The sequence below is a fragment of the Macrosteles quadrilineatus genome, unplaced genomic scaffold (genome assembly GCF_028750875.1).
Source record: "Macrosteles quadrilineatus isolate MER2022 unplaced genomic scaffold, UCM_ALF_1.0 Scaffold_7__1_contigs__length_78375512, whole genome shotgun sequence".
NCBI classification, from domain to species: Eukaryota; Metazoa; Arthropoda; class Insecta; order Hemiptera; family Cicadellidae; genus Macrosteles; species Macrosteles quadrilineatus.
The window spans coordinates 39,155,901-39,181,222 of NW_026542600.1; the positions used below are offsets into that span (position 1 = coordinate 39,155,901).

The window sequence follows — 25,322 nt, forward strand, 5'->3', positions numbered from 1 at the left end:
TTGATATCAAAATATTTTTTTATTTTTAATACAATTGTGGCTGAATGATTTTAACATGGTGGATAATCAATTAAAAAATAATAACAGTATATATGTACATTTGAATTTAAAAAAAGTAGGCCTATAACTAAAACACACTTTTGGATCATGTATAAAAACGTTTGTAGTCTTTTTGTACAATCAGTTGTTATATTCGTGAACAAAGGAGCATGAAAACTGTGTTGTATATTTCTATGACTTATATACAGTGTGTTAAAATGCTTACATTAAAGATTTTCTTCTTACTCCTTGTGGGACGCCCCCCTAGAGGAGAGGAAAATTTATAACTGCTTAAAAAGGTAGGTTTAAAAAATATATTAACCTGTTCCGGTACTTTTTTTAACACACTGTACTTTATATTAATTAATTAATTATAAACTATGGTAAATTTTGCCATTGACTATTGTAAAATACTAAATATTGTATTTAGCCTGTTAGCGACTCCCCCATACAGGGAATAAGCTATTACCGTAGGTCTCATTGTAAGACCTAGAACCGGGACTGAATTTTTATTTGTTTTTATGTCCCCAGAAACTAAAAATACCATTTCAAATGTATATTTATTTATTTATAACATTAGGTACTCAGTAACCCTAATGTTATTTAAATAGGGAATAGCATCTGAAATTGTTTGGAAAATATTTTAGTGAAAATCCAAACAGGTAAATGAAAATTCGCTTAGTCTGCAGGTTCAAGAACAAGAAACAGTCCCACCAGTTATTTGTCTCTTACTTTTTCTTCTTTGGAGCATTTTCTGTCCCTCGAAGGTATCTTTTTGGGATCTGGTATTTTTCTAAAAGAAATGAAATAGAAAATTAGAATAAAATTATGTAATACCAAAAGCAATATGTAAAATATGACCTCAGAATCAACTTGGAAACTAGTTAAAGTCAAATACAAATCTATATATATGAAGGAACTTACTCTCAACAGAGCAAGAAATTAACTTATGGTTTTAAAATTTACAAATTATTCAATATGTTGTACTATGTACTGTACATTAGACCAGTCCATGAACAGTGGCTAGACCCTCCCTAATCCGAATGCATGTAGGAAGTGCTCGATTTGGGGGGAACGCGGTGGAACGGAGATAAAGATATTGGCATAAATAGGTTCTACATTAAATAGGTTACAGTTCCGGCATCTCATTATATATACGGCAGAAAGACTGAACAGCGCTGCGGGTGCCATGACATCATTGCATTGGTTTATTAATGTACGTGCTCCAGGGCAAAGTCCAAAATTGTGCACACACTCATAAATCAGTGTAGTCACCAATATTTAGTTAGTTATTCTGCTTTACTGGTACCCAATATTTTTATGATAGTACTGTATAGCACTGATGTTGGTGCACTTTTTTCTCATAATCTAAATTGAAACAATCAAAACAACTGAACTAACCTCAACGTGTTATTGATTAATGAATAATAATGTCTAATGTTCCTGGGTGTATATAAAGTACCATAGTGATTGTTAAGTTTTATTTATTAGATCCAATATATATTTAGTGGCTGGGGTTTCATGTTATCATCCTTGTTATCAACCCTAAATTTCTGGTTGATTAATATCATACAAATTCAAAATTTGATTTGTCTATTTGATTTTCTAATCATAATTACCAAGGAGATTTTATACAATATTCATTTGGATGTGTTATTAGCAGTACAGATTCATTTAGCTGTATAAGAGCTGTATAAGGGCACTTAATAAAGAATTTTGAATTTACGGATATTAAAAAAAATTCAAAAACAGCCTATCAAGGTATACATAAAGTAATGTAAATGTTTCTTCTTTACTTACTTCTACTTCTTTACTCTTTACTACAGTAATAAGTGTAGGCCAATTATATGAATTCAAATTAAAAATTAAACTTTTTGTCAATCCCCTGAAACATTTATGTAACAGTATGCTTTTGTTTGTATGTTTAAATATACAAAGCCTGTCACCTTTGATCACCAGCTGTTTAACTGCATCTGTCCTCGGTCACAGATCAAAACTGAATCTATAACCATCTCATCAACAAACCAGTAAGAATCTCATAAACTCATCAGTAAATATCGCCAACAGCTGAACTACTACACCTATGTAACCGTCTCGTCTACTCACCAGTGAGTATCTCGAACAGCTGAACTACTATACTGTACCTATGTAACCATCATCTACTCACCAGTGAGTATCTCCAAAAGCTGAACTACTACACCTATGTAACCGTCTCATCTACTTACCAGTGAGTATCTCCAAAAGCTGAACTACTACACCTATGTAATCGTCTCATCTACTTACCAGTGAGTATCTCCAAAAGCTGAACTACTACACCTATGTAACCGTCTCATCTACTTACCAGTGAGTATCTCCAAAAGCTGAACTACTACACCTATGTAACCGTCTCATCTACTCACCAGTGAGTATCTTGGCCACAAAATTCACTTGGTTGCCCTGTATCTGTAGTTGACTACTCTTGGCGGAGGGTAAGGAGTTGATAGTCGTGCTAGCAGCCACACCGTGCTGACACTCCCTTGAAAACTCCGTCAAGTTGATGCCATACAGCTCCAGGTTGTTCACTAGAGTTACCTACAACAAATGGTAGAATTTTATAAATTATTTCATAGAATCATTTGTGATACTCCTAAATATGCCTCGTATAAAAAAGTAGGTGACCTTTATGAGTAGAGTTTTAGAAGTAAGATCGTGTAAATTGTTTTTACAATGCTCATGAATTCATGACAAAAACCTAGACCGCCGTTGATTTTAATTTGTATCTTTGTATAATGTTAATTAAGAAACTGAGTCCCAATTGATATACCAGCACCCTAATAGACTACATAAAACTTTGTTAGCATACACAATTACAACAGTAAAAAACACACCAAACCCATTAGATTAAGGCCACATTACATAAATACAAAATTTAGGAAAGAATAGGGAAAAATCAGTACAAGTTATGTTCACTACTTTTTTTATCGGGCTTAAAGACAATGCCACTACCACACAGCATAAATTCACGAATTCAAAAACAACAAAACAAAATGCAATCAGCAATCTAGGTAGAATGAAATTGGTTATAAGGTAATTTCGTTCCTCTTCTTTCAACGCTTAAACATACAAAATTATTTGTTTTTTTAAGCTCTACGACTGCAAACAATTTGGGCATTTAAATAGGTTAAGGGTAAGAATTGAAACAAAACTATTTTACAAGAGTTTTATAACTCCACAACACTCGGTTTTCATTACCCGATCATGCTGGTTGAAAAACTCATTAAAGGTTGGCCAGCCCCAACACATTCATGCCAAATTTGATGAAAATCGGCGCTTTCAAATACTCTGTTTTAGAATAAATGCCTGCCACAAACTACTTTAGAACCTTTTGGCTAAGCATAATCTTTTTTTTAATATTGTAAATTTTGACACTTTTTTTAATCAATTGGACCTCGCTGACAAGTTTTGTAAACTTGGCGAGGCCATGCATATGTAATATTTACTATGAATAAATATTTTTATTTTGAATTTGAAGCCAATGTATTTGTAAAAAATATTTTTCTGGACAATAGAGTTTGAGTTTAGTACTTAAATTAAAGGAATTTAAGTACTACACCGAGAATGAGAATCACATTGTAAATCATCAGCACAGCACCTGGTTCAATACTCGAACTTCGGTCTTCAGTATTTAATGGTGAGATTGAGATGACCAGTGTTCAAAGATTTTCACCCTAACTGTGTGGGCCTACTATTGGTCCATCCCCACCAATGACATCATACATTAGTTAAAATATTTAAAAAACTATTACTTACAAACTTATAGCACTTACTTAGTTACTTTGTACTTTGTAAGTGTCAGTGTTGAAAGTGTCAGGGAATGCATTAATAGGATAGAAAAGCTCAGATTTAAACATATATGGATCATATGCCAAATGAACAAGCAAACAATGATGTTTGATGAAATCATGTAAAATATAAATGGGACTAAAAAAAAAACAAATCATTGAAGAATAAACATTCTTTGAGATAATAGTTGAAGAATTATTAAAGTTTAGCAATTATTTTGGGTATAGTTAATAATAGTTAAGAATTTTTTTTAAGGTAATAGAGTTTTAAGCTGTCTTAAATAAGAACCTAGAGGATTATAGACACACAAATAAGTCACATAAAATAAATGACACTGATATTACCTCCAAGTATAGGACTGGTAAGAAGTGTGATTTCTTGTTTGATTGATGGGTAGACTGATTGAGCTTTTTTAAAGGATGATGACAGATTCTCATCAATAGTCTCTGAAGAGGTCCAAAACGTTGATGAAATATTACTGTTAAGCAACCAGTACACTATCGCTGAACATTCGCCTGAATGTCTCGCCGAATGTTCGGGTCAGATTGCAACCACGAATGTTGACGAATGTGCATCCCGAACTAACCAAGTACACTATCAGCTAACTTGGGCCGAACCCAATATTGCGTATTCGTGACAAAACATTCGCACCAATCTTTTTGCAACTCTTCGCTAACATCGAAGACAATTCTAGAGGAAATTCTATAATTTCCGTTTCGTGTTAGACACCACTTGAATGTATCCTATGTTTCTTACTTCTCTGTGGCTTAGTAATTTAAAATTAATGCTTACTTTTTTATTGAAATATTTGTTTTTCTTAAACGATACTTTGTAAATGCAAATACAATTAAATACAATTAAATAATACAATTAAATACAATTAAAATATACAAGTAAATATTAAATACAATAAATACAATTAAATTATACCGCGGCCACAGAACTGGCTCACTATTAGTGATGTGCCGAGTCGGGTACTTTCCTGACTCGAGTGACTCGACTCGCCAACTGCCGTGAACTCGAGTTACGAGTCGAGTCAGACTCAACTCGAGACGTTCCGAGTTCGTGTGAGTTCAGCATTCTCCGTACGAGTTCGTTAGTTTTGCGAGTCGGCCGACTCGGTACCGGCCAATAGCGTGTCAGCTTTACGAGTCGACTCGACTCGACTCGAGACGTTCCGAGTTCGTGTGAGTTCGGCATTCTCCGTACGAGTTCGTTAGTTTTGCGAGTCGGCCGACTCGGTACCGGCCAATAGCGTGTCAGCTTTACGAGTCGACTCGACTCGAGACGTTCCGAGTTCGTGTGAGTTCGGCATTCTCCGTACGAGTTCGTTAGTTTTGCGAGTCGGCCGACTCGGTACCGGCCAATAGCGTTGAATCTATGCGAGTTGACTCGTAAAGCTGTGACGCTATTGGCCGAAAGCGAGTGCGAGTAAACTCGAGTCAACTCGTTACGTCCCGAGTTCGTTAAGGTTCGGCTTTCTCCGTATGAGTTCGGTTTCTTGACTCGGCTTTTTTGCGAGTCGGACTCGTAACGTTACGAGTTCGTGTAGCTTCGGCAATCTCCGTACGAGTTCGTAAAAGAACTCGAGTTGGAATTGAGTTGACTCGACTCGGGTCTTGACTCGAGTCAACTCGACTCGCCAACTCAACTCGTCACATCACTACTCACTATGGTATGGCTCCAAAAATAACAGTGTTTCCTCATTAGAGCACTCCATACTTTGTACAATTTATCTATATGAGATCTAGTAGTAAATAATTAAATAACAAAACTAAAAGTAACTCTAACTACACAACCACTGCAGTAAATACTGTAGAAAGAGAGCGTCCGTGACTACGAATGACAGCGAGTGTGTACTCGCTATGTTCATGCCCGTCTGCGCTCGGCATTCGTCCTAGTTCATCTCCTTTGATTCGTGACGGGAGACCGCCAAAAAAAGCGAGCGTACCCGAACACGCATGTTGGCGATGCGAACTACCCTGAATGTACACGAGTGCACCGAATACACTATCACGCTCGTCTTAGTTCGCCTACATTCGGCGATAGTGTACTGCAGGCATTATGTTTTGTGATTTTTTTGTACTTTTGTCTCTGCATTCCAATTTTTTAGGGAATTTAGCTAGCTAAAATCTATTTCCAAAAAAAGAGAGAATAAAACAACACACAGCTTATAAAGTTTAACCTGAAAATCACTTTGATGTATTCACTAACGACCGTTTACATTACTGACCAAGTTATTTAAGAAAAAAAGTTAGATTACCTTTTTATTTCCAGATCTAGTCCCAACTTGAATGTCTATTGGTGGCAGTTTTCCTCTTTGAGCAATTTCATTCCCACTCATTTCAACTTTGAAAGAATGACCCATGTTTTTGAAGACAGCTGCCATTAGTTGGTCCCAAGGCAAGGATTGGACTTCGCTGTTGGAATTTGTGGCACTCCTCAAGGTTTCATCCAGAATCACCTCTCTACAACATTTAAAACGTTAAAATAGGCTGATTGGAATTATAGTCTTTCAAATTCAAATCTCTTCATTTCAATAATGTAAACAATTGACATTTGGGTTAACGGTAATACAACTCTAGACAGAAGCTGAGATCTATCAACCGCATACTTGAATGATAGGTCTTGATGAGAAACTTTCAACAGAAACATTACCTATTCAATAAACTCCTAGGGGTATGAACTATAACAAAGGATTGATTTTGATAAAATAAAAAATGTAACAAATTAGATAACCTAAATTTTACTAATTAATTTAGTCAAGACTCTCACGTCAACCCAATCGAGTCGCTCAATATTTGTGATGTGCAAAGATAAAAGGGACCTCTTGTCAGCGATGCAAAATTTTCAGTACGGCCGATATAAGTAATTAAGGTCAAAAATATCTAAATTCCGTTTTTATCGATTAATATACCTCATTTAACATTGAACAGGACAGTATCGGTTAAAATATCGAATGGAAGATGTAAAAGATCTAAATAAATAATTTTGTCGCTCAATGTTATATTTCACCATAACGACAAGAGGTCCCATTTCTAATATTCACTTTATAAACAGACTTTAGTCCAAAAAATGAATTGTCCTGCATTCTAGGACATTTAGAGAACTACAAAAAAGTTCAGTTTAGGGAGAACAAAATATCTCACAATTTTGCGGTTCCTACAAGAGGTACCTTTTTTATGTTATGGAGAAATAACATAGGACCGACAAAAGGTCCCTTTTCTGAAATGTGATTTATATGACATGCTTCGATAAAACAATTATTTAGATGAAAACTTCCGTGAGTTAAGACACACAATTAATATTGCCTCCAAAGAGGACATTATGAGCTTTCTTTTGACACCAAAATTGTTTCTTAAATAAAAAAAAACTGTTTTTATGCGTACCTATTTGAAATTTTCAAAATAGTTTTTCTCTAAATGACCTTTTTTTATAACAAAACTTCATAAAGTCTATAACTTTAACGCAAAAAATTGTAGATGCATGGGACTAGCACCAAGTGATTCAGAATTTAATAAGGATTTCAAATATAAATATAACTTAAAATCAAAAATTCCAGACAAGAGATCCATTTTCGCTTTCCACATCACATTTATTATTGTCCCCTTTGTTTCTTAATTTACATGTATCTCATTTGTTCGTGTGTGATGTTTTGTAGCGGATCAGAAATACTTCATGTGTTTAAAATTAACACTGAGAGAAAAAACTTAAATGGTAGGTTGAAATATATATTTCTCAGTATAGCTTTACCCTCACAACTGTGTTCCTTTCCAAATCCACTTTGGTTATCAACCTCCTATACAGTGAAATGTTATCTTTGGAATTTAAACAATGAAAGAGACTGCAACTAATTTGAAATTTCGACTACTCACAAGTTTTCATAGAAGAAAAACTGCAACAATTCATTCAAGCCTCTTTGGGACTGCGAGATTTCCACCAAATTTACTGGAAATAAATGTTGAAAGTACTAAAGCTGTAATATATAGAGTTCTAGATAAGCGTACTCACTTTCTGTTGTCAGAACTCTGAAGATTACTCGTCCTGACGTAGTCTGTTGTTACTTTACGAACCACTTCAGCAGTTACAGCATCTTTTTTCCTGAAAAAAAATATTGGGTGGTAAAAATAATAATTGAGGTTTTAAAAATCAACAATTTACATCGTGTATAGACCTGTTTGAATTATGGACAGCCTATTTGGATATACAAATTTGTTAGGCTTAAGTGAGTTTTTTCTATTAAAACTATCCTATAGCTTTCAGTGGTGGAAAATTCCCCACCTCTAGCAAGTATCAGCTCATCTTGCCTAAGAAACCTGTTATAAGCTGTGTTGGTAATCCACAGAGCTGACACCTAAAAAATTAACATATTGGACATGTTATTTGTAATGTCTAGCCTGACTGTAGCTATGCTATATACATGACAATTGTCAATGCATTTTTTGTAATGTCTAATGACAAATAAATATTTCTGATTTCTGTTAGCTTAGGGTAGGCTTCAAGCCACTAGTTCAATGCATTATCAACAGATAAAATCTTACATGGTGATTGGCAGGATTTGAACACAGGTTTCAAGGACATAAGTCTCACATTTTAACAGCTGCGCCCAATTGGCTAGGATTGAAAAGGCTTGTTATACAGGGTGAATAAAAAGTCAAGACCCCCCCCCCCTCTAATATTTTTCCAAGTAAATATACCCTAAAGTAAATATCCTTTTGGTGGTCGTGCAATCTTAGCAGGAAGTTTTATTTTATGGTTTTGAAATTTTTGAGTGTCCCCGGGGAAAAGGGGGAATTTGGGGGGCAACTCAAGTATTTTAAATGTAAACCCCTTTCAAGTGACACCTCATTTTGAAGTGTTTACAAAAACTTAAAGAATGGTGAAAACTAGAGGTCGCTACCTCTTTTCTATCCAAAATGGTAGCCCGTCAAATTTTGTGGAAAATCAATGGTGAAATTGGTTTGTAATGGTAATATTGGCTACCATTTTGGATAGAGAAGAGATAGCGAACTCTGGTTTTCAGCATTCTTTAAGTTTTTGTAAACACTTCAAACAAAGTGTCACTAAATGGGGGTTAACATTTAAAATTTTTGAGTGTCCCCCCCCAAAGGGGGGATTTGGGGGCAACTAAAAATGTTTCTTCTCAATCCAAAATGGTAGCCAATATTACCATTACGAACCAATTTTACCATTGATTTTCCACAACATTTGACGGGCTACCATTTTGGATAGAAAAGAGATAGCGACCTCTAGTTTTCACCATTCTTTAAGTTTTTGTAAACACTTCAAAATGAGGTGTCACATGAAGGGGGTTTACATTTAAAATATTTGAGTTGCCCCCCATATCCCCCTTTTAGGGGGGGCACTCAACAATTTCGAAATCATAAAATGAAACTTCCTCCTAAGATTGCACGACCACCAAAAGGATGTCTCTGCATATTTACTTAGAAACAGAGGTGCCCATCCCCCCTAAACCCAGAGGCGCAATCCCCCCCCCCCCCCCAAGCCAAATGAGTAGTTCCCCTCCCCAATTTATGTTGTCGTTTATTTAAACCTACCCTCCCCCCACCAATTTATCTGACAATTTTCCCTTTACCTCATAAAACGAGTATTTAAAGTATTTAGTAAACTCGAGGTACAGTACAAAAAACAAACTTGCTGATTGAGAATCAAAATTAAATGTTTAATAGGAAACGTCATTTAACAATACATATCTAACTAATCGTTGAATTAGAAGTTTTTCAATTTACAAAATTCCGAATTTGTATCGTCAGCCAACATGTGCTCAGTATTGCTATAGACAACGTCTTCAACACGTTCAACAATTTACTCGGTGAATTACTCTACTCCAAACCAGTACTGTAACTCTACAATATATTAGGTGGCGTTAATGTTTAGAGGGCTTAAGAAATCAAACAGCTTTAAGTGTATTAATAATACTTTGGCATAAAGTATCTTAATTGTTTAAAAATTATAGGCAGAGTCACGAAATAAGTCAGACTTGTTGCTCGCCACATCCAGGCTGCCTTCTACAAAAATCGCAGGGCAAAATACCATGCCACCAGAACAAAAGGTTTTTGTGACAAAGTAATCTTATAATTCATTTTTATAGCCCCAGGATTGCCTTTAATGACTAAAATGGTAGGAACGCATCTTGTCAGATAATCCGTTTGTACACAAAACACGAAACGATTACAGATAGGCCTATCAATTCACGCGTGTATATTACCGTCAGCAGGACTAAACTGAAGTAAACTGAATCAGGTTATGACGGAAAGACGTGGTCTCTGGATTGTCGTCTGTGTTATCAAAAGCTGATATTGGACTAATTGTAGTGACGGAGGAAAGTATGTTGAAAGTATAATGGGATTCATAATTGAGTTTTCCATTCAAAACCATTGACAATAATAACCAATTTATATGCTGGATATAAATGATGGTCTAGAAATTCTACAGTACTGCACGAAAGGAAATTTATTAAATACTTTGAGGAGTTTGAAATATATGAATACATAAAATTGGGGACAGCACAAAATTTTTGAGTGAAAACACTCAATTAATTATGAAACCCATTATATTTTCAATACTCTTCTCAGTCACGACAATAGTCCAATATCATCTGTTGAAAACGCAGACGACAATCCAGAGACCACGTCATCGGTCCATCATAACCTGAACCTGATTCAGTTTACTTCCAGTCTTGCCGACGACAATGTACATGCGTGAATTGATAGGCCTATCTGTAATCGTTTCGTGTTTTGTGTTAAATGTTTGTAACGTATTCTGACGACACCTCCAGAAGGGGATCTTTTTTAAATCCTGACTATGGTGGAGTTAAAGAACCAACAAAACATATGTAGCATGTAAAATTCGACACTGGCATGTTAAGGATTGTCTGACAAGGTGCTTTACCATTCTTAGAAGCAATCTTAATTACGAACGGCAAAATGTTGATGGTGTTGATAGTGAGCTACTTTTATTGAGAAACACTTTTTCGGACTGCTTGTACAAAATTATACAGCCATTATGACAGCTAGCAAAAATTAAAAATCCCCCCCAAAAGTTCCTGTGGCGCAAACGCGCCACAGTACCCCCCCTCTGGGCACCCCTGCTTAGAAAAATATTAGAGGGGGGGGGGGTCTTAACTTTTTATTCACCCTGTATAATATAAACAATAGATTAATATGAGCATTATGTTGTTTGAACCAACCATTCTATTGTGTAATACAAATAGGCCTAAGGTTTACCAAAACTGTCTTATTATTTAATAAAAGTACACATAGGGCTACCAGCCACTTGTTGGTGTCGGAACAAAGACAGCAGAGTGTATGTGTGTGTGTGTGTGTGTAGCAGTGTATGTAAGTGTGCTATTGGAAAGCAGGTCGGTATTCTTTTGGGGGTTAGGAGGGTGGACGGGGAGACGGGTCTACTGTTTGTTCAATTGGCAATTAATGTCATGTCAGCCACCAATCACTCAGTCCTCCAGCGCAATTTTCAAATGTTCCATAATCCTTTTTCATCCTCAAATTAAAACAAAAATCTTCAAAAATATATTGACTCTTTTCCACACACAGGAGTATATTTTTCTTTGTGGATATAATTATTTTGCACAGTTAAATTTAAAATAGGTTTTAACTTAATATTGTTATTATTTGTAACAGAACAAAATAATATTGTAAATGTTTTTGTTCAGAGTTGAAATGATTTATGATTTAATTTTTTTAAAAAAGCTATCTAATAGTATAAAGTTTAATGATATACGAAAAAACAGTAAATTCATATTATGATCAAAACACATGATAATTAAATGCTATTTAGGAATGTTCAACTAAGTATTATACTTACTTGTAGGCATAGTTGTAGAAAAGTGGTAGGACAGCAGCAGTAACAGTATATTTTTCTGTGATTTCAGGTACAGATGATTTATTTGTGAGTGTTGTATCAACTGAGAGGCTTGACTCATCTTCATTATCAACACGGTCCACAAAGTCTTTAATTAAATCACAATTATAATCTATTTTTGATATGCATTGAACTCCTTTCTGAGGGGACTCAAGTTGAATCGCTCCTTGTTTAGCCATCGCTTCTAAAAAGTTTGAAAGTTTTTTGTAACTAGATTTCTTGATATCCAAAATGTTACCTTTGGGACAGCAGGGGATCATGTGAATTTTATAGAAATTGCTCGTTAATAAGGGTAACTCTACTTTTTTCATAGTCGTCTTTAAAGATTTTAAGAAACAATACCTAAGCAGATCGTCCATTGATGTGGTTGAACAAACTGTGTTTATATTGTCATTTTCCTTATCATAATCTGCCTCCTTTTCTGTATCTGAAGTGCTTTGTTGTGGCACTTCTGTAGGTTCTTGATTGGCTTCACCATCTTCAACAGAAAGCTTTTCAGTTTCCTGCGATAAAATATCAGGATCAGAAACTTCCGCCTCATCAGCAGGAGCACCCGGAGGACCTAGTTCTGGAATAACTAGTTTCGTTCCGTAAATACTGAGTTGGTCTCCGTAGTAATGTAGTACTTCTACACATTTCCCTCTCCTAGCACACATGTACATATCATGACTGGAGTTTGCAGCTTTTCCGACAGCTATGGGTGCCTTGTTGCTGGTCAGATTAATTGCCACTCTGTCGTTCTTCTGTAGTCTGCCGTACATGTGAATACCTCCCGCTCCTTCCGGCAGAACAACTCCTGGCAACATGAGATCTGCTCCTCCCGTGATGATTGGAAACACCTGCAACACATTATCTTGCTTGTAGACCCCAATACTGATAGCTACAGCTTGAGATATATCTATTAACTGAGACATGAGATTGGTTGTATTGTAATTGGAGTTTCATAAGTAAAAAACAATTGTCTAAGGAAATCAAATATAAGATACAATTGCGTACGGTAGTTACAAAAGATTTTTGCAGGATTATATTCTTCTTTATTGGTTCCATCTTAGCAGTAAACTGAATAGTCAGTTGCGAGATAAGCTTTAGAACTCTATGCTCATAATAAGAGAAATAACAATAATATTAGACCAGTCATAAAATTTAAAAATATATTCCTTACGATTTATTTTTAGGTGATAAAATCACCTTGGACAGATAAATTTAAACTCAACTGACAGCATTATTTGTCATTTTACATCTAGGTATAGTCATTGCTGCTCTTGAAAAGCTTTGAATAATGTTTTGTGGATGTGCCGGGAATTGAACCAGTCCCTCTAACACCGAAGTCCGAGACGCTAACCACTAGCTAGCAACACACCCAAACTTCTTAAAAATGTTCTAAGAATACAGGATAAAAGGTGATAAATCTGAAATGGAATTTTATGGGATTAATGAAGTAGACATACCTGAGGATGAGTCGTAAAAGTATAAAGTAAGTCGGGGACATGCCATAGCATGTATACTGTTGGAAACATTATCTTGTCCAGTTGAAACACAATGGGCAACTTTTGTACAGTATACACGACTACAATGTCCCCACTGTGCGAAAGAATCTTCAATTGAAATATGGTTTCTTTATTTGGTAATATCAAGTTAAGAGCATCTTCGGTCAGACTGGGAAACTGTTGGAGAATATCTCCTCTCAGTTTCTTCCTGAAATTTGTATTAACTTAAATACATTGTATATTTCTAGATTTGCAATTCTTCTGAGTGTACTTATATCAAATCTGCTAGCTCAATCCATGTAGCCTACTGTTAGAGCATACAATGTGACGTCATATAGCCTGATCAAATGAACTAACCATATTGGTTGTTCCATCATACCACGTTCTGTTTCCACTGCTACCACAATCACCTAACACACACTCTGTACCTGGAGTCGTCATCCTACCTAACCGGCTCCCCACACACCAATGTGCCTTTTCTTAAACGTTAAAGGTGTGTTTCACTTGAGTACATGCTACTTTGTTTGCATCAAGAAGAGTATGCGACAAAATAAAAAAGGATAAATAGGCTAAACGTTATTAGATTTTGATTATTAGATGATTTTTAGAGGGAATAGTTGATTGTTTTTCTCTTTAAATGAACATTTGAAAAATCTTGATTGTAAGAATATTATTATTAGCCTAGGCTATAGTTTTTACAAGTACCAAAGGATACATTTTCTGGTGTCCGCTCAAGTTTAACGTTCAAGCACAAGTGCCGGAATAGTATTTCATTACAAATACCAAAAATGTGACTCTCTAATGTACGCTCAAATGCAATGTGTTAGGCAGAGCCCAACACTAAATTTCATGTGTGACGGTAAGCCGACCATATGAAAGCCTTGGACGGAGTAATGCAACAAATCCCTAAAACACTTTACTTTCGGTACAAGTTATGAATGGAACTTTTCATCATGACTCAAAAATAGACTCATACAGAATAACAGACCTCAGTCAAATTAAAACTACTGTAAACATTTTGACAGATAAATAAATAATACAAAAAATAAAGTAAATGGGTTATAATAGCAACCATTCATAAACAAAAATGTAAAATTATAAATGTGCAGTTATGTTCAATGTGCAGTAATCATGCTAAAACACGGCAAAACTAGCTATGCCTATTTCTAAAACATCTGATTCCCATAATAGAATAAATTGTAAAAATACCCCCGCCGCAGCAAACCTGCAGACTAAGCGAATTTCCATTTGATTGATTGGATTTTCAATTAAGTCTATTTAAATAACATTGTTGCTCTTCATTGGAGCTCAGTACTTACTTTAATATCACGTTTTATGATTACGCAGAGGATACGCGTCCGGTAACCAGACGTGGATTAGGCGTCCGGCAGTTACTGTCATAACCTAACCTAACCAACCAAACTTGCTGATAATGAAAAAAAATCAAATGAAGGTTCGATTCTCTTCATAACATAAAATTATAAATGCCAAAAATTCTAACAAAAGATGTACAGTTAAGAAGAAATTACATTCAAAGCAAAATCTGTGACAAAAAGTTCAAGAAACTGATGGGTTTCGAACCAGGGACCTCTTGGTTATCAGCCGAGCACTCTATCCACTACACAACGAACAACGCTGGCCGAACATCGTATCGTTGTGGTAATGGCGTTTCGGGACCCCACAACCCGGTGACATCACTACCGGACGCCTAATCCACGTCTGGTTACCGGACGCGTATCTTTTGTATTATGATTAATACTTTCTTACTTCTTACTTAGGCTACAATAATATCAGCTTTTATTAAACAATTTTTCTTTTAAAGTGTGACTGATCACCTGAACTACGGATTGTGTTCTAGACTATATATAGTAGGTCAAGCGTATTGTCAAAAGATTTACCAAATAATCGATCATTTATATATTGGTAGGCCTACTGTATATTTTCCAGGCTCGAGTTAGGTCCGTTTGGTGATTTAAAAAAATGTACTCCCTTGTTATTAATGCTTTGCGCAAAAAAAGGTTGATATAAGTTATCCGCCATTTGTATAAATATAACATCAGACTCACATACAATTGTATAATCAAATAGGAGTAAACAAAAATTGCTAAAACTATACCTGAAAAAGCTGGAGAATGGGAGTCAAGTGTACAACTACCTACTACAGGGTTTTAATTGGGTAGACCATTAGGTGTGATCAATGGATGAGCAGTCTAAGGCGATGTCTGCCCAGTCAGGAGACAGCATCGTATGAGGAATTCACCTATATGTGTTAATGATTGGGGGAGAGGCTCGCCTAAAATAAACAGTGAACAGCTTGGGTATAAGACGACAGAATGGGTGGATACCTACTTTGTTAGTTGCGCCTTAAATCAGGCGTTTGCTGCTTTAACTTATCCTTGCTGTGTGTTTCCATCAAATACTTATTTTGTAGTTATTTGGTTTGTTGTGTTAGTTAAGGGAAACATGATTAAAATAGGAATCAATAAGAAACCATAAGGCCCAAACAAAGGGGTAAGGGCTGTGTGTCCACAAAAATAGGGAGTTAGGTTAGGTATTGCTCAGACATAGCCTTGGATAAATATGTGTTTAAAATTGCATTAGCCTATTTAGGTTCAGGAAACAAAATTTTCTTCAATGATATTGGAACGAGATCGCAAATCAATTCATATTGTTTGTTTCTTTTGATTAGAGGCCTGTCTAAGTTATCACTGTTTGCTTTAACATTGTGCAATTTTGATTTTATACACATTCGGATACAAATTAAAATATTTACTAGAACATAAAAACATTGGTTGATTATAGTTTTGGGAAAATAAAATCAGTTACAATAAGAGTAACAGTATGTTAACTTGATTATTTTTAAAGAATAGGGATGTAGTCGTCATAACCTCTAGAATTATCCACTTTGAACAGATCGATACTTCACTGGACATTGTCAGTTGTGTAGTTGGGATGGCTGAACTGACAACATCCCTACAAACGTGGGGGTTTAAAACTCCCAAATTTACAAGAAATTTCATAAGAGTGCGATAAAATTAACGTAACCTTAGATAACTATTAATTTTATTTCCATTGAAAAGATCCAAATTGTAAATGAATTCTCGGTTACTACAAAATTGAATATTTAAACATACCTGTCTGATCCTTTAAGCTGAGAATTAGACTTCACTTTAAAAGGTTTTTTAAACATCGTAGAAATTTAAAACACTGGTAAGTACAGAAACTATTTTAATTTAAATAATTTTGAATTCCCGATGGTTTCATGTGGACGACAAGTAGCAGACAGAAAACTATTCTCGCTTTTACTGACAACTGGCGATGGCGTCTGCTACTGCTGTACGAAATAGGCAAGAGTGACAACTGTATAATTCAAAATTATTTCGTATTTAAAATGGAAAATCTTTAAATTAGTTTAATATTTAAAATAATTAATAATGTAAATTTATTTTTTGTAAATTACTTTTCGTATACTTGTTTAAATCTATTTTACGGCTGAAAGCCTTGACCTGGGCTACATATGAGATATTAGGACTTGCCCATTAATTGTAGAGTTTAAGTGATGATTGGCAGACCTAACCTAGGTCCTTAATTCTTATATCATGGGGATTGGGGATGGGACCATGGAAAGCACCCTAAATAAAAATGTATTCAATGATGAACATTGTAATCTCTGACTTAAGATGAACACATTCTAGATAAAAGAATAACAGCAAACCCAATCACGATACTTTTATTTGTCCTATGCAGAATAGAATGACGTAGTCTTTCAATCAATATAATTTTATTCAAGGTTGTATTGGCTTTTTGCAAGTACTGTACCCAATAAATCATCATACGACTAATTAACTATTATATTGAATCTTCATTCCACTAGCCATATATTGTTTATTTAAATTTCCACCACTCCATTTTTTATCTGACTTTAATTACGTGAATTTGATATACTGTAATTAAGAGAGCTCAGTTCTCATCAGGCCTCGGTTGCCTTATTTTACATTACACTTAAAGTTTATGTTGCGTCACACTCAGCTATTCTTGAAGGTTCTTCAGCAATACTGTTAATCAATTCAAACATATTGCCTATACCATTTAAATTTATAAGTCATAAAATCATATTTGAACTAAATACTTGTGTATAAAAAATTAAATGTTTTATTTCACTCAGCTATTCTTTAAGGTTCTTCAGCAATACTTTTAATCAATTAACCTATCGCCTATACCATTTAAATTTTTGAGTCATAAAATCATATTTGAACTAATACTTGTGTATTAAAAAATTGAAGGTTTTATTTCGTCATATCACTTAATTTATTCATCCAAAATTTTTACAATAAACTCCATTAACTTAGCTATAATGTCATAAAAATACAAAATAAAAATATTTTTTAACGGCTGGGCCATACAATAAAGGAATTATATCATACTTCTAGTAGACTATTTACATACCAGGGTTTGCTATATCCCAGTTCCTTTGACCCAAAAACAGAGTCGCTTTAATAAATGGGCCCGGGCCCAGGATCGCAAGGGGGTTTTGGGGGCGCAAGGAAGAGAAAATTCCCCAACAGGAAGAGGAGTGCAATTATCTGCCGGTCCATAGCGCATTACATTCAAACCGCAGTCCTACCCAAAGACTTTGGTTGCTGTAACAGGAGATATTATAATTTAGTTGGTATCTTTTAAATTTTCAGTGGTTTGATTCTATTTTTATGGGAAGGGGAAGGCTATTGCACAATTGGATGCAATTAATTGTAAAGACAATGTTTTTTTAAGAATGACATATTGAGTATTTGGGTATTGGCAAACTATGGAAATTACAAAGAGAATACGGGATAATGTTATTTTATTTATCAGAGAACAGTGAACGGTTTTGTTTGACAAAAGTTATGAGGGTTTCAAGAATATATTGATGAATGGAAGAGTTCGAATTTCAGACTTATATGCCCAAGATATAGCATATGCTAGAAAAGGATAAATGAATCTGTAATAACTCGCGATCAAGGAAATCAAGATTTTCATCTAGGCCAGTCCCAGAAACTTAACACTTAACAGTTGGATGAACAACAATATCATCTAGCAATCATGTCTTTTATCTTATACAATTTAATTTAATGCATGTTAGGCAAATGTTTTTCTCTGGAATGATAGTGACCCATAGCATAATACCATAACAATATGACATCCATATCATAAAAGTATACTAAAGCCGCGTTTACACCAAAGTTTCAAACAAAAATTTGCAAACAGTATTTTCAAATAAAAGTCAGCCATTTTTATTTTATGGGTTTATTTTCATGTTTCATGAAAATGTTTTAAACACTGTCGACCTTGATTATGACTCGGCTATGTTCTAGTACCTAGGATCAGTCCTTCCAAGGATGTAATTTTGAACGAAATGTCATTCCATGCGTAATTTTTCATGTTTTTATTTTTTTTATCAGAAATAGTTTGGTTCCACAGGACTTTCTGCTCTCTGTGCAAGCTAAATTATTAACTTTAGAACCTTGTCATCTCTCCACTCCATCTCACTCAGTAAATTTTCCATTGTCACTCACCACTGATCACTCGCAACACGCACGAGGTAACTAGTAGTAGTCTAGACAAGAGGTAATGACACTTGAGTCGAGATGCGAGTGATCTCGTGAGTGAGAGTGGAGGTGGCAGCGCAGGGGATGCCGGGGAAATGTTTCTCTTTCGTTTTCCAATGGCACAGTGACTGAAACCAGTGTTGCGAACAAAATGTTGCAACTCCCTTTGATCTTTACCGACTTCAGGTGCTGGAAACAAAAATGTCTGTTGCAAACACTGAAAAACTGTTTGCAACAGCGAAATGTTTTGTCTAAAAATAAGCGTTTTTGGAGATGTTTGCAATTTCTGTTTGTAACTCCTGTTTCAAACTCCGGTGTAGAGGCGGCTCAAAAATATAATTAATTACAAACAAGGATTTGGGCCTTTTGAAGTGTAACTAACACAGAGGCGATACATACATTGACGTATTTAAATTGGTTGCAGCTCTAAAATTGAGCTCTGCCATTATAGTCTTTTTTGTATATTTTCCAATGTATACAATGAAATATATCTACAGGATCCATAGCCTATTAATATCAAGGAGTAAAATTATTTGATTTTTTTACACTTTTATCTGTTTTTTACATGGGTTACTTTATGAGTGAAAACCCCCTTAGAAAGGTATATTCTGTAAATAATTTCTTATGGCACTAATTACAGAGGAACCCACTGAGTCACAAAAAACATGTTGAATCTGCTAGTGTCTACACCCGCTAGGGGTACTGCAGTGACTGTGGTTATTTTAAAGTATACATCGGTTCTCTCTCCTACCACTCCTATGTCTCGGCTATAGACCACCAGCCATCGAGTAGAGCATTCCTAGAATATGTCTAGACACTAGCAGATTCAAATAACACAACTTATACTCAGTACAAGTTATAAAAGGTATAAAATTACCTGAGTACTGCCAGAGTGATCCTGTGAAGTTCTTACGGATTACACGTTTCGAGGAGTTAAGTCCTCCATCAGATATCGTACAAGAACATTTAACACAGTAACATAATATGTGTCCATGTTTTATAACTATTGACGACCTTTTCAAAGCGAAATGTAATTTTATACCTTTTTTTATAGTTTGTTCAGTGATCCAGAGACAAAACAACTCAAATATCAGTACAAGTTCTGGGTTAGATCTTTCTTCTATGCCCTAATCCAACATTCTGGTGACTTATTTGTTAGTATAAGAGCCTATTATTGTGATGAAAAATAACATAACTATTGTAAAGGGTGTTTGGAGTTACATGTTTATTGATTAAAACACAATTTTCAGTACCAGAAAGAAGAGCCAGGAGGAACATGGGTCTGGGTACCAAGCGAAAAAGCCCATGGCGACATCGCTGGTGCCATAAGCTCTATGTCACAATTATAACAGTCCCCATTGCCGTAAGCATCTGTCTGTCAGTCATCATTGTGTTTCGTTCTTTCGTCGCCATTCCTGATGATGCTACGCCAATAATTCAACTGACAGGCACTGACCAATTCATCGACGAGTCCAAAATCTTGGAAAGAGCTGAAAGACTGGCTGGTGCATTGAGAATTCCTACAGTTTCATATGAACCAGATGTTCAAGAAAAGCAAGCCATCTTAAAACTCCACCAGTTTATTGAGAAAAGTAGGTGTTAAAAGTATTCTTAAACATAAAGATTATAAGGTTTCCATAAGTTAATATTTAAAATCACTGAACGCTCTTCCTCTCAAAATGGTCGATGCAGTTGAATTCTCAACTGTATTATTTCTAATTTTATTGCGATAAGCCGGCTAGTTTGTCAGTTGCAGTAGGTCGTTTGTCGATCCTTGAGGAACTTGTACTCTTGATATGAATAAATTTTCTTTAGGTAAATGTACTATTTATATGACTATCTTGTGTGGGTCACCAAGTATGGTGAAACACTTCAAGATATATTTTCATTAATTTTAAATTGCGCTATTGTAGGTTTTCCACTGGTCCATTCCTCAAAATTTATAAAAAAAGACGTTGTAAATGACTACAGTCTTTTATACACAATTCAAGGCTCAAACTCCAGAGCGGGATTGTTACCGTATTTACTCGCCTCCCACCTCGACGTAGTCCCTGCTGACCCCAAAACTTGGGAAGTTCCACCCTTCAGCGGAAATATAATCAACAAAACTTATATCTACGGTAGAGGTGCCATCGATGATAAATCAGGAGTAATGGTGAGCTATGTTCCGTTCTGTGGTATGTTAAAATTTGTAAGTACTTATCACATCCATCATAACTGTGTATGGTACAAATTTACTATTTGACATGGTTTGTTTGCTAACAAGTTTTGGAATAAAAATCCTTTTTTTTTGTTGAAGATTTAAATATTTTTTTTTATTTTTTTTTTGTATTAATAGTGTATTATTTACAGCTAAACTATATATTTTAATATTCACAAAATTACTTCGGTAAATTAATCCCAATCCAACAGGTCTTGGTGATTTATTTAAATCTAAACTATTGGGTGAATGATACTTCAGGCTTAAAAGATGGTACCAGATACCATACCATCATGTTATAATAAACAATCGTAACCAACCCCTTCCCTTCTAGCATCACTTGTAATCTGAACAGGATTTGTGTTGAGAGTTTCTAAGTATATGGTAAGATATACCATTTTACTAAAAACATTTGTCTGTTATTTTATTCCTAATTCCAATATTTCAAATATATTAATCATTACGTTATACAATGTCTTCAATATGTTTTAAGACACATCCATATTTAGCAGATAAAACCAGGAGGTTGAATCACTAGATATTATGCACCTATATATTGTTATGAAGTATTAGATTCTTCATCAATCTTCAAGCTGTTTTTCACACTCACAATAATTTTTGTACACTTTAACTTACTTATCACTGCTCAGCATTTGTATGAATCGTCAACTTAACACATTTGGAGGAATTTTGTCTAAAGCCGGGTTTTCCTAGGCGCGGAAGCGGAGAGCGGAGAGAGGAACGCGAAGAGCGGACTCCACTTTTCTTAGGTAATTTAATGTTACTGTTTTCCTAGAAGCGGAGCGGAACACCATGTTAATCTCTTTTCCGCTCTCCGCGTTCCTCTCTCCGCTCTCCGCTTCCGCGCCTAGGAAAACCCAGCTTAAGCTGTAGTTTTGTACATAGTCACTTTGACCATCATGCCGATTGAGCTATCTTGTCATTCAGAATTTAAATACTTAATTTATTCAGCATTGCCTTCAGGATTGATTTATGAAAATATAAATAGGTTTACGTAGGCCTATCTTACATCGTCAATCCTGATTTAATCTTGGGATGACTAATGTCAAAAAAACTGTTTCATTTTCAACCCTCGTCATCTTATCTAAAATTATTTGAACACATTTTCATCGTCAATACACAAAGATACATCATTTAACACACACAAACACGGATATATTATGTTAAGGATATCTTAAGGAGTAATATACTAAAACAACAATTAAAGTTTTAATCTAGTTGAAATATCTTCCCACATACCATAAATATAACAATCTATAAAACTAAATGAATTGTATATTGGCTGAAATAAAAACTATTTAAATAAAGTCAACTTAAATACATTTTAGAAATTTTGTGAAAGCTGTGATTCAAAACATTAAATTTTAATGGGTGAAAAACATAGACCATCTCAGTAGACTTTTTTCATTCAAAATTTCTTTAAAAAACCTCCTGCCTTTTTGCTGTAGCAATCAAAAGCAGTACAGTAATATGATTAATAAATAAAAAACATAATCACATTTTTTATGTTCTCAAAGGTTGGTTTTTGTGTTCATATACACTTTGAGATAATTTAAAAACTAACTTAACAAAACAATTTAGGCTACTCTATATATAGCAAAATTGTAAAAAGTTTTAATTTGACTTGTACTTTTATTTAATCTAACAAACCACATTCGTTGCTAACCATAAGGCTGCTGTACTAATTTAAATGGTATGATTTAATGAAAATAATATATCAGTGTCATGGTTTGGGTGCTTACTAAATATGAGTTTTTTTTTGTATTTACAGGGTATACTTGAAGCATTGGAGAATTTATTAGAGAAAGGAGAGCGGCCTGTAAGAAGTTTCTTTATAGCATTTGGGCATGATGAGGAGGTATGTATTTGGTTTATGTAATTGACTGGAAAAGGTCAATTGGCATACAAGAACTGTCCGTTAAGGTCTTCACCGATCACCCGCCACAGCCAAGCAATCTATGTAGTTCAAATTTGAGAACAATACTATATTTTTTACTTCATTCTCGACAATTCCAGCCGGCTTTCATCCTTAAATGAGGGATAGTCTCATCATAGTAGAACAAATTTATGAGAAGGAAAATCGTTGCTCCCGCTAAAGCCCCGTTTACACGGCCTGTTCCTGACCGCCCGTTCTTGTTCCTGGTCCTGACTGCCCTGACGTTGTCGACAGAGCGTTGTATTTACAGGGCCTGTTCTCTGCGTCCGATCTGAGCTCAGTGATTTGCTTTCCTTCGTTGGAGAACGTCATTATTAGATTTAAAAAAGTTGTTTTTTGAAGTTTTTTCAAGTGTAAATATAAAGCTTGAGAAGTGTCCCACAACAGTTTGTAAGATTTGTACATATGATATTCTGCAAACTACAAAGTTAAAAGAACCGCACATAAGAATAATGACTTCCACTCACTTCTATCACTTCCGTCAAAATGTCTTTTTTCCTTCTGTGGAGTAGTTTCCGTCATTTCAAAAAGACAAAAAAAAAATTAAAGGCAACTCAGACACTCATATCGAGGTTGGACTGAGAGATTTGCCTGGTGTAGAGCTTTGGAATTTGCATCCGTTTCCAGAGGAACTGCGCTATCCCCACCCTTCCTACCTAAATTCGTTGAATATCCCTCCCGACCTCCCTACCCGGTCGCCGGCCAAATAGTGACCAGGAGCACACTTTTACACGATCAGATTTCAGGGCCAACGTCGATCGGGCCCGATTTAGGGTCCCTAAGTCGGGTCGTGTAAATGGGGCTTAAGTATGGATCACGTTCTGTGAATAGATTTCCATGGTCTAAGGCACTTGGCTGCAACGGGAACTCGGTGGAGACCTTAATTCATGGACAAGTCTTATACAGTTTTAGTGAAAGTTAAAAGTGATTGTAAATAATTAATCATATAATCTCTGTGCTGTTTCAATAAGTTTGATGATTATATTTAATAACTTCTCATCTTAATAATTGCTATTACTACTAATCTTCTGCCAGACTCCATGGGCTTTGGGATTGCTGGTATTGGTATCAAAAAGGTGATGAAATGTATTGGTGGTTAAAAATTGGAATATGACATTTCAAAAACGATTTTGAATAAAAAAGGTGTTTGAAAAATAATCACGATGCACTGAAAATTACCAGTTGCTTTATTGTTTATTTTTATTCTAACAAGTTTAAAATCAGTAAAAAGGAATTTACTATTAGATTCACAAACGATAAAAATAACATGAAAGACGATGCACTGTGTTTAGTACATTTAATATCGTAGGCTACAGCTAGTAACACTAGAAAGATTTGTAATTTCAAAAAATGTGTGTTAAAAAGTAATTTTTAATGTAAAAAATCCCACCCCTGGTCAAACTAGACTGTTTCAAAATATATTCAAATTGATGTTGGTTTAGCAATTAAAGTGTTGTCATAAGACGTAATTGTCATGGTCTCATTAGCTAACAACTGCTCCTGTTTGTAGATTTCAGGACGTCGCGGGGCTCAAGAATTGGCAAAGGTTTTGGTCAACAGAGGAATACAAAAGCTTGATTTTGTTCTTGATGAAGGTTTTCCTCTAATAGAATATCCAGCTCTAACACCTGATAGAAAAATTGCAATGTGAGTAAATATTTGAATATTGCTAAAGAAAGAATACATATTCATATTGATTGGTATTATGATCATGATTTCATATGTTTTTAATGACATCCTGAAGGTTTATGGGTGAATTTTGTGGGTTTCACTTACCTTTTTTATCCATAATTCGTCAGAGTTACAAATACAATGACACACGAACACACTCTTAAAAACCAAAGTAGGACATTTGCTGCCATAAGACCTGAGGAATCCTGCTATGTCTAGGAGTTTTTAAGTCTAGGTTGAACGGCTACTGAACAGTTTTTCTTAGCAGGATTCAAACAGAGCTGTTGGCGTACTGTTAATGATTAATGAACCATTCATATCCCTGCCTTATCTGTAAACTGCTATACTTTCAGGTAAATAGTGCCAGCATTCATTGATGTTTAATTATTGAACTGTTGTTACCTTAGCCTTTGTTCTTGCAGAAAGATGTTAAAATCCTCCAATATATTTCGCCACAGTGTGAGGCATCATCAGAGAGCCGAGAAGAACTATTTACACATTTTATATACAGTTTATACATACATCACAAGACCGTACGTTTACGTAGCGGCGACTTCGCGAACGCACCTATAGGGGATCACACTAGTACTGTCTTTGTTTACTGACCTACTGCCATGCTCTCCCTGTGATAAACAATACATAGGATACACCAATAGATC

At 35.1% G+C, this 25,322-nt stretch overlaps 2 protein-coding genes across 5 annotated transcripts in view; one reads left to right on the forward strand and one right to left on the reverse strand.

The window, feature by feature from the left end:
• On the reverse strand, nt 1–16,584 carry LOC128998625 (eukaryotic translation initiation factor 2D). 4 transcript variants are annotated; one of them, XM_054424844.1, is made up of 8 exons: nt 16,385–16,584; nt 15,367–15,543; nt 13,212–13,458; nt 11,707–12,602; nt 7,873–7,962; nt 6,125–6,329; nt 2,439–2,610; nt 1–832 (listed from the first exon to the last, which is right to left on the reverse strand). In XM_054424844.1, exons 3-8 carry the CDS (start codon nt 13,278–13,280, stop codon nt 768–770), a joined length of 1,497 nt encoding a protein of 498 aa, XP_054280819.1. In that variant the 5' UTR covers nt 13,281–13,458; nt 15,367–15,543; nt 16,385–16,584; the 3' UTR covers nt 1–767. The 4 variants fall into 4 exon arrangements, with proteins under 4 accessions (XP_054280819.1, XP_054280817.1, XP_054280818.1 ...); XM_054424842.1 differs by lacking the exon at nt 15,367–15,543; XM_054424843.1 differs by lacking the exons at nt 15,367–15,543; nt 16,385–16,584 and adding an exon at nt 15,600–15,970.
• LOC128998626 (N-fatty-acyl-amino acid synthase/hydrolase PM20D1-like) overlaps nt 16,179–25,322 on the forward strand; it is an 18,424-nt gene continuing 9,280 nt past the window's right edge. Inside the window, exons 1-5 of the mRNA XM_054424846.1 lie at nt 16,179–16,460; nt 20,086–20,427; nt 20,749–20,990; nt 22,828–22,914; nt 24,503–24,639. Coding sequence (XP_054280821.1) covers nt 20,112–20,427; nt 20,749–20,990; nt 22,828–22,914; nt 24,503–24,639 — 782 coding nt within the window. The 5' untranslated portion in view covers nt 16,179–16,460; nt 20,086–20,111. The remainder of the gene's footprint in view (nt 16,461–20,085; nt 20,428–20,748; nt 20,991–22,827; nt 22,915–24,502; nt 24,640–25,322) is intronic.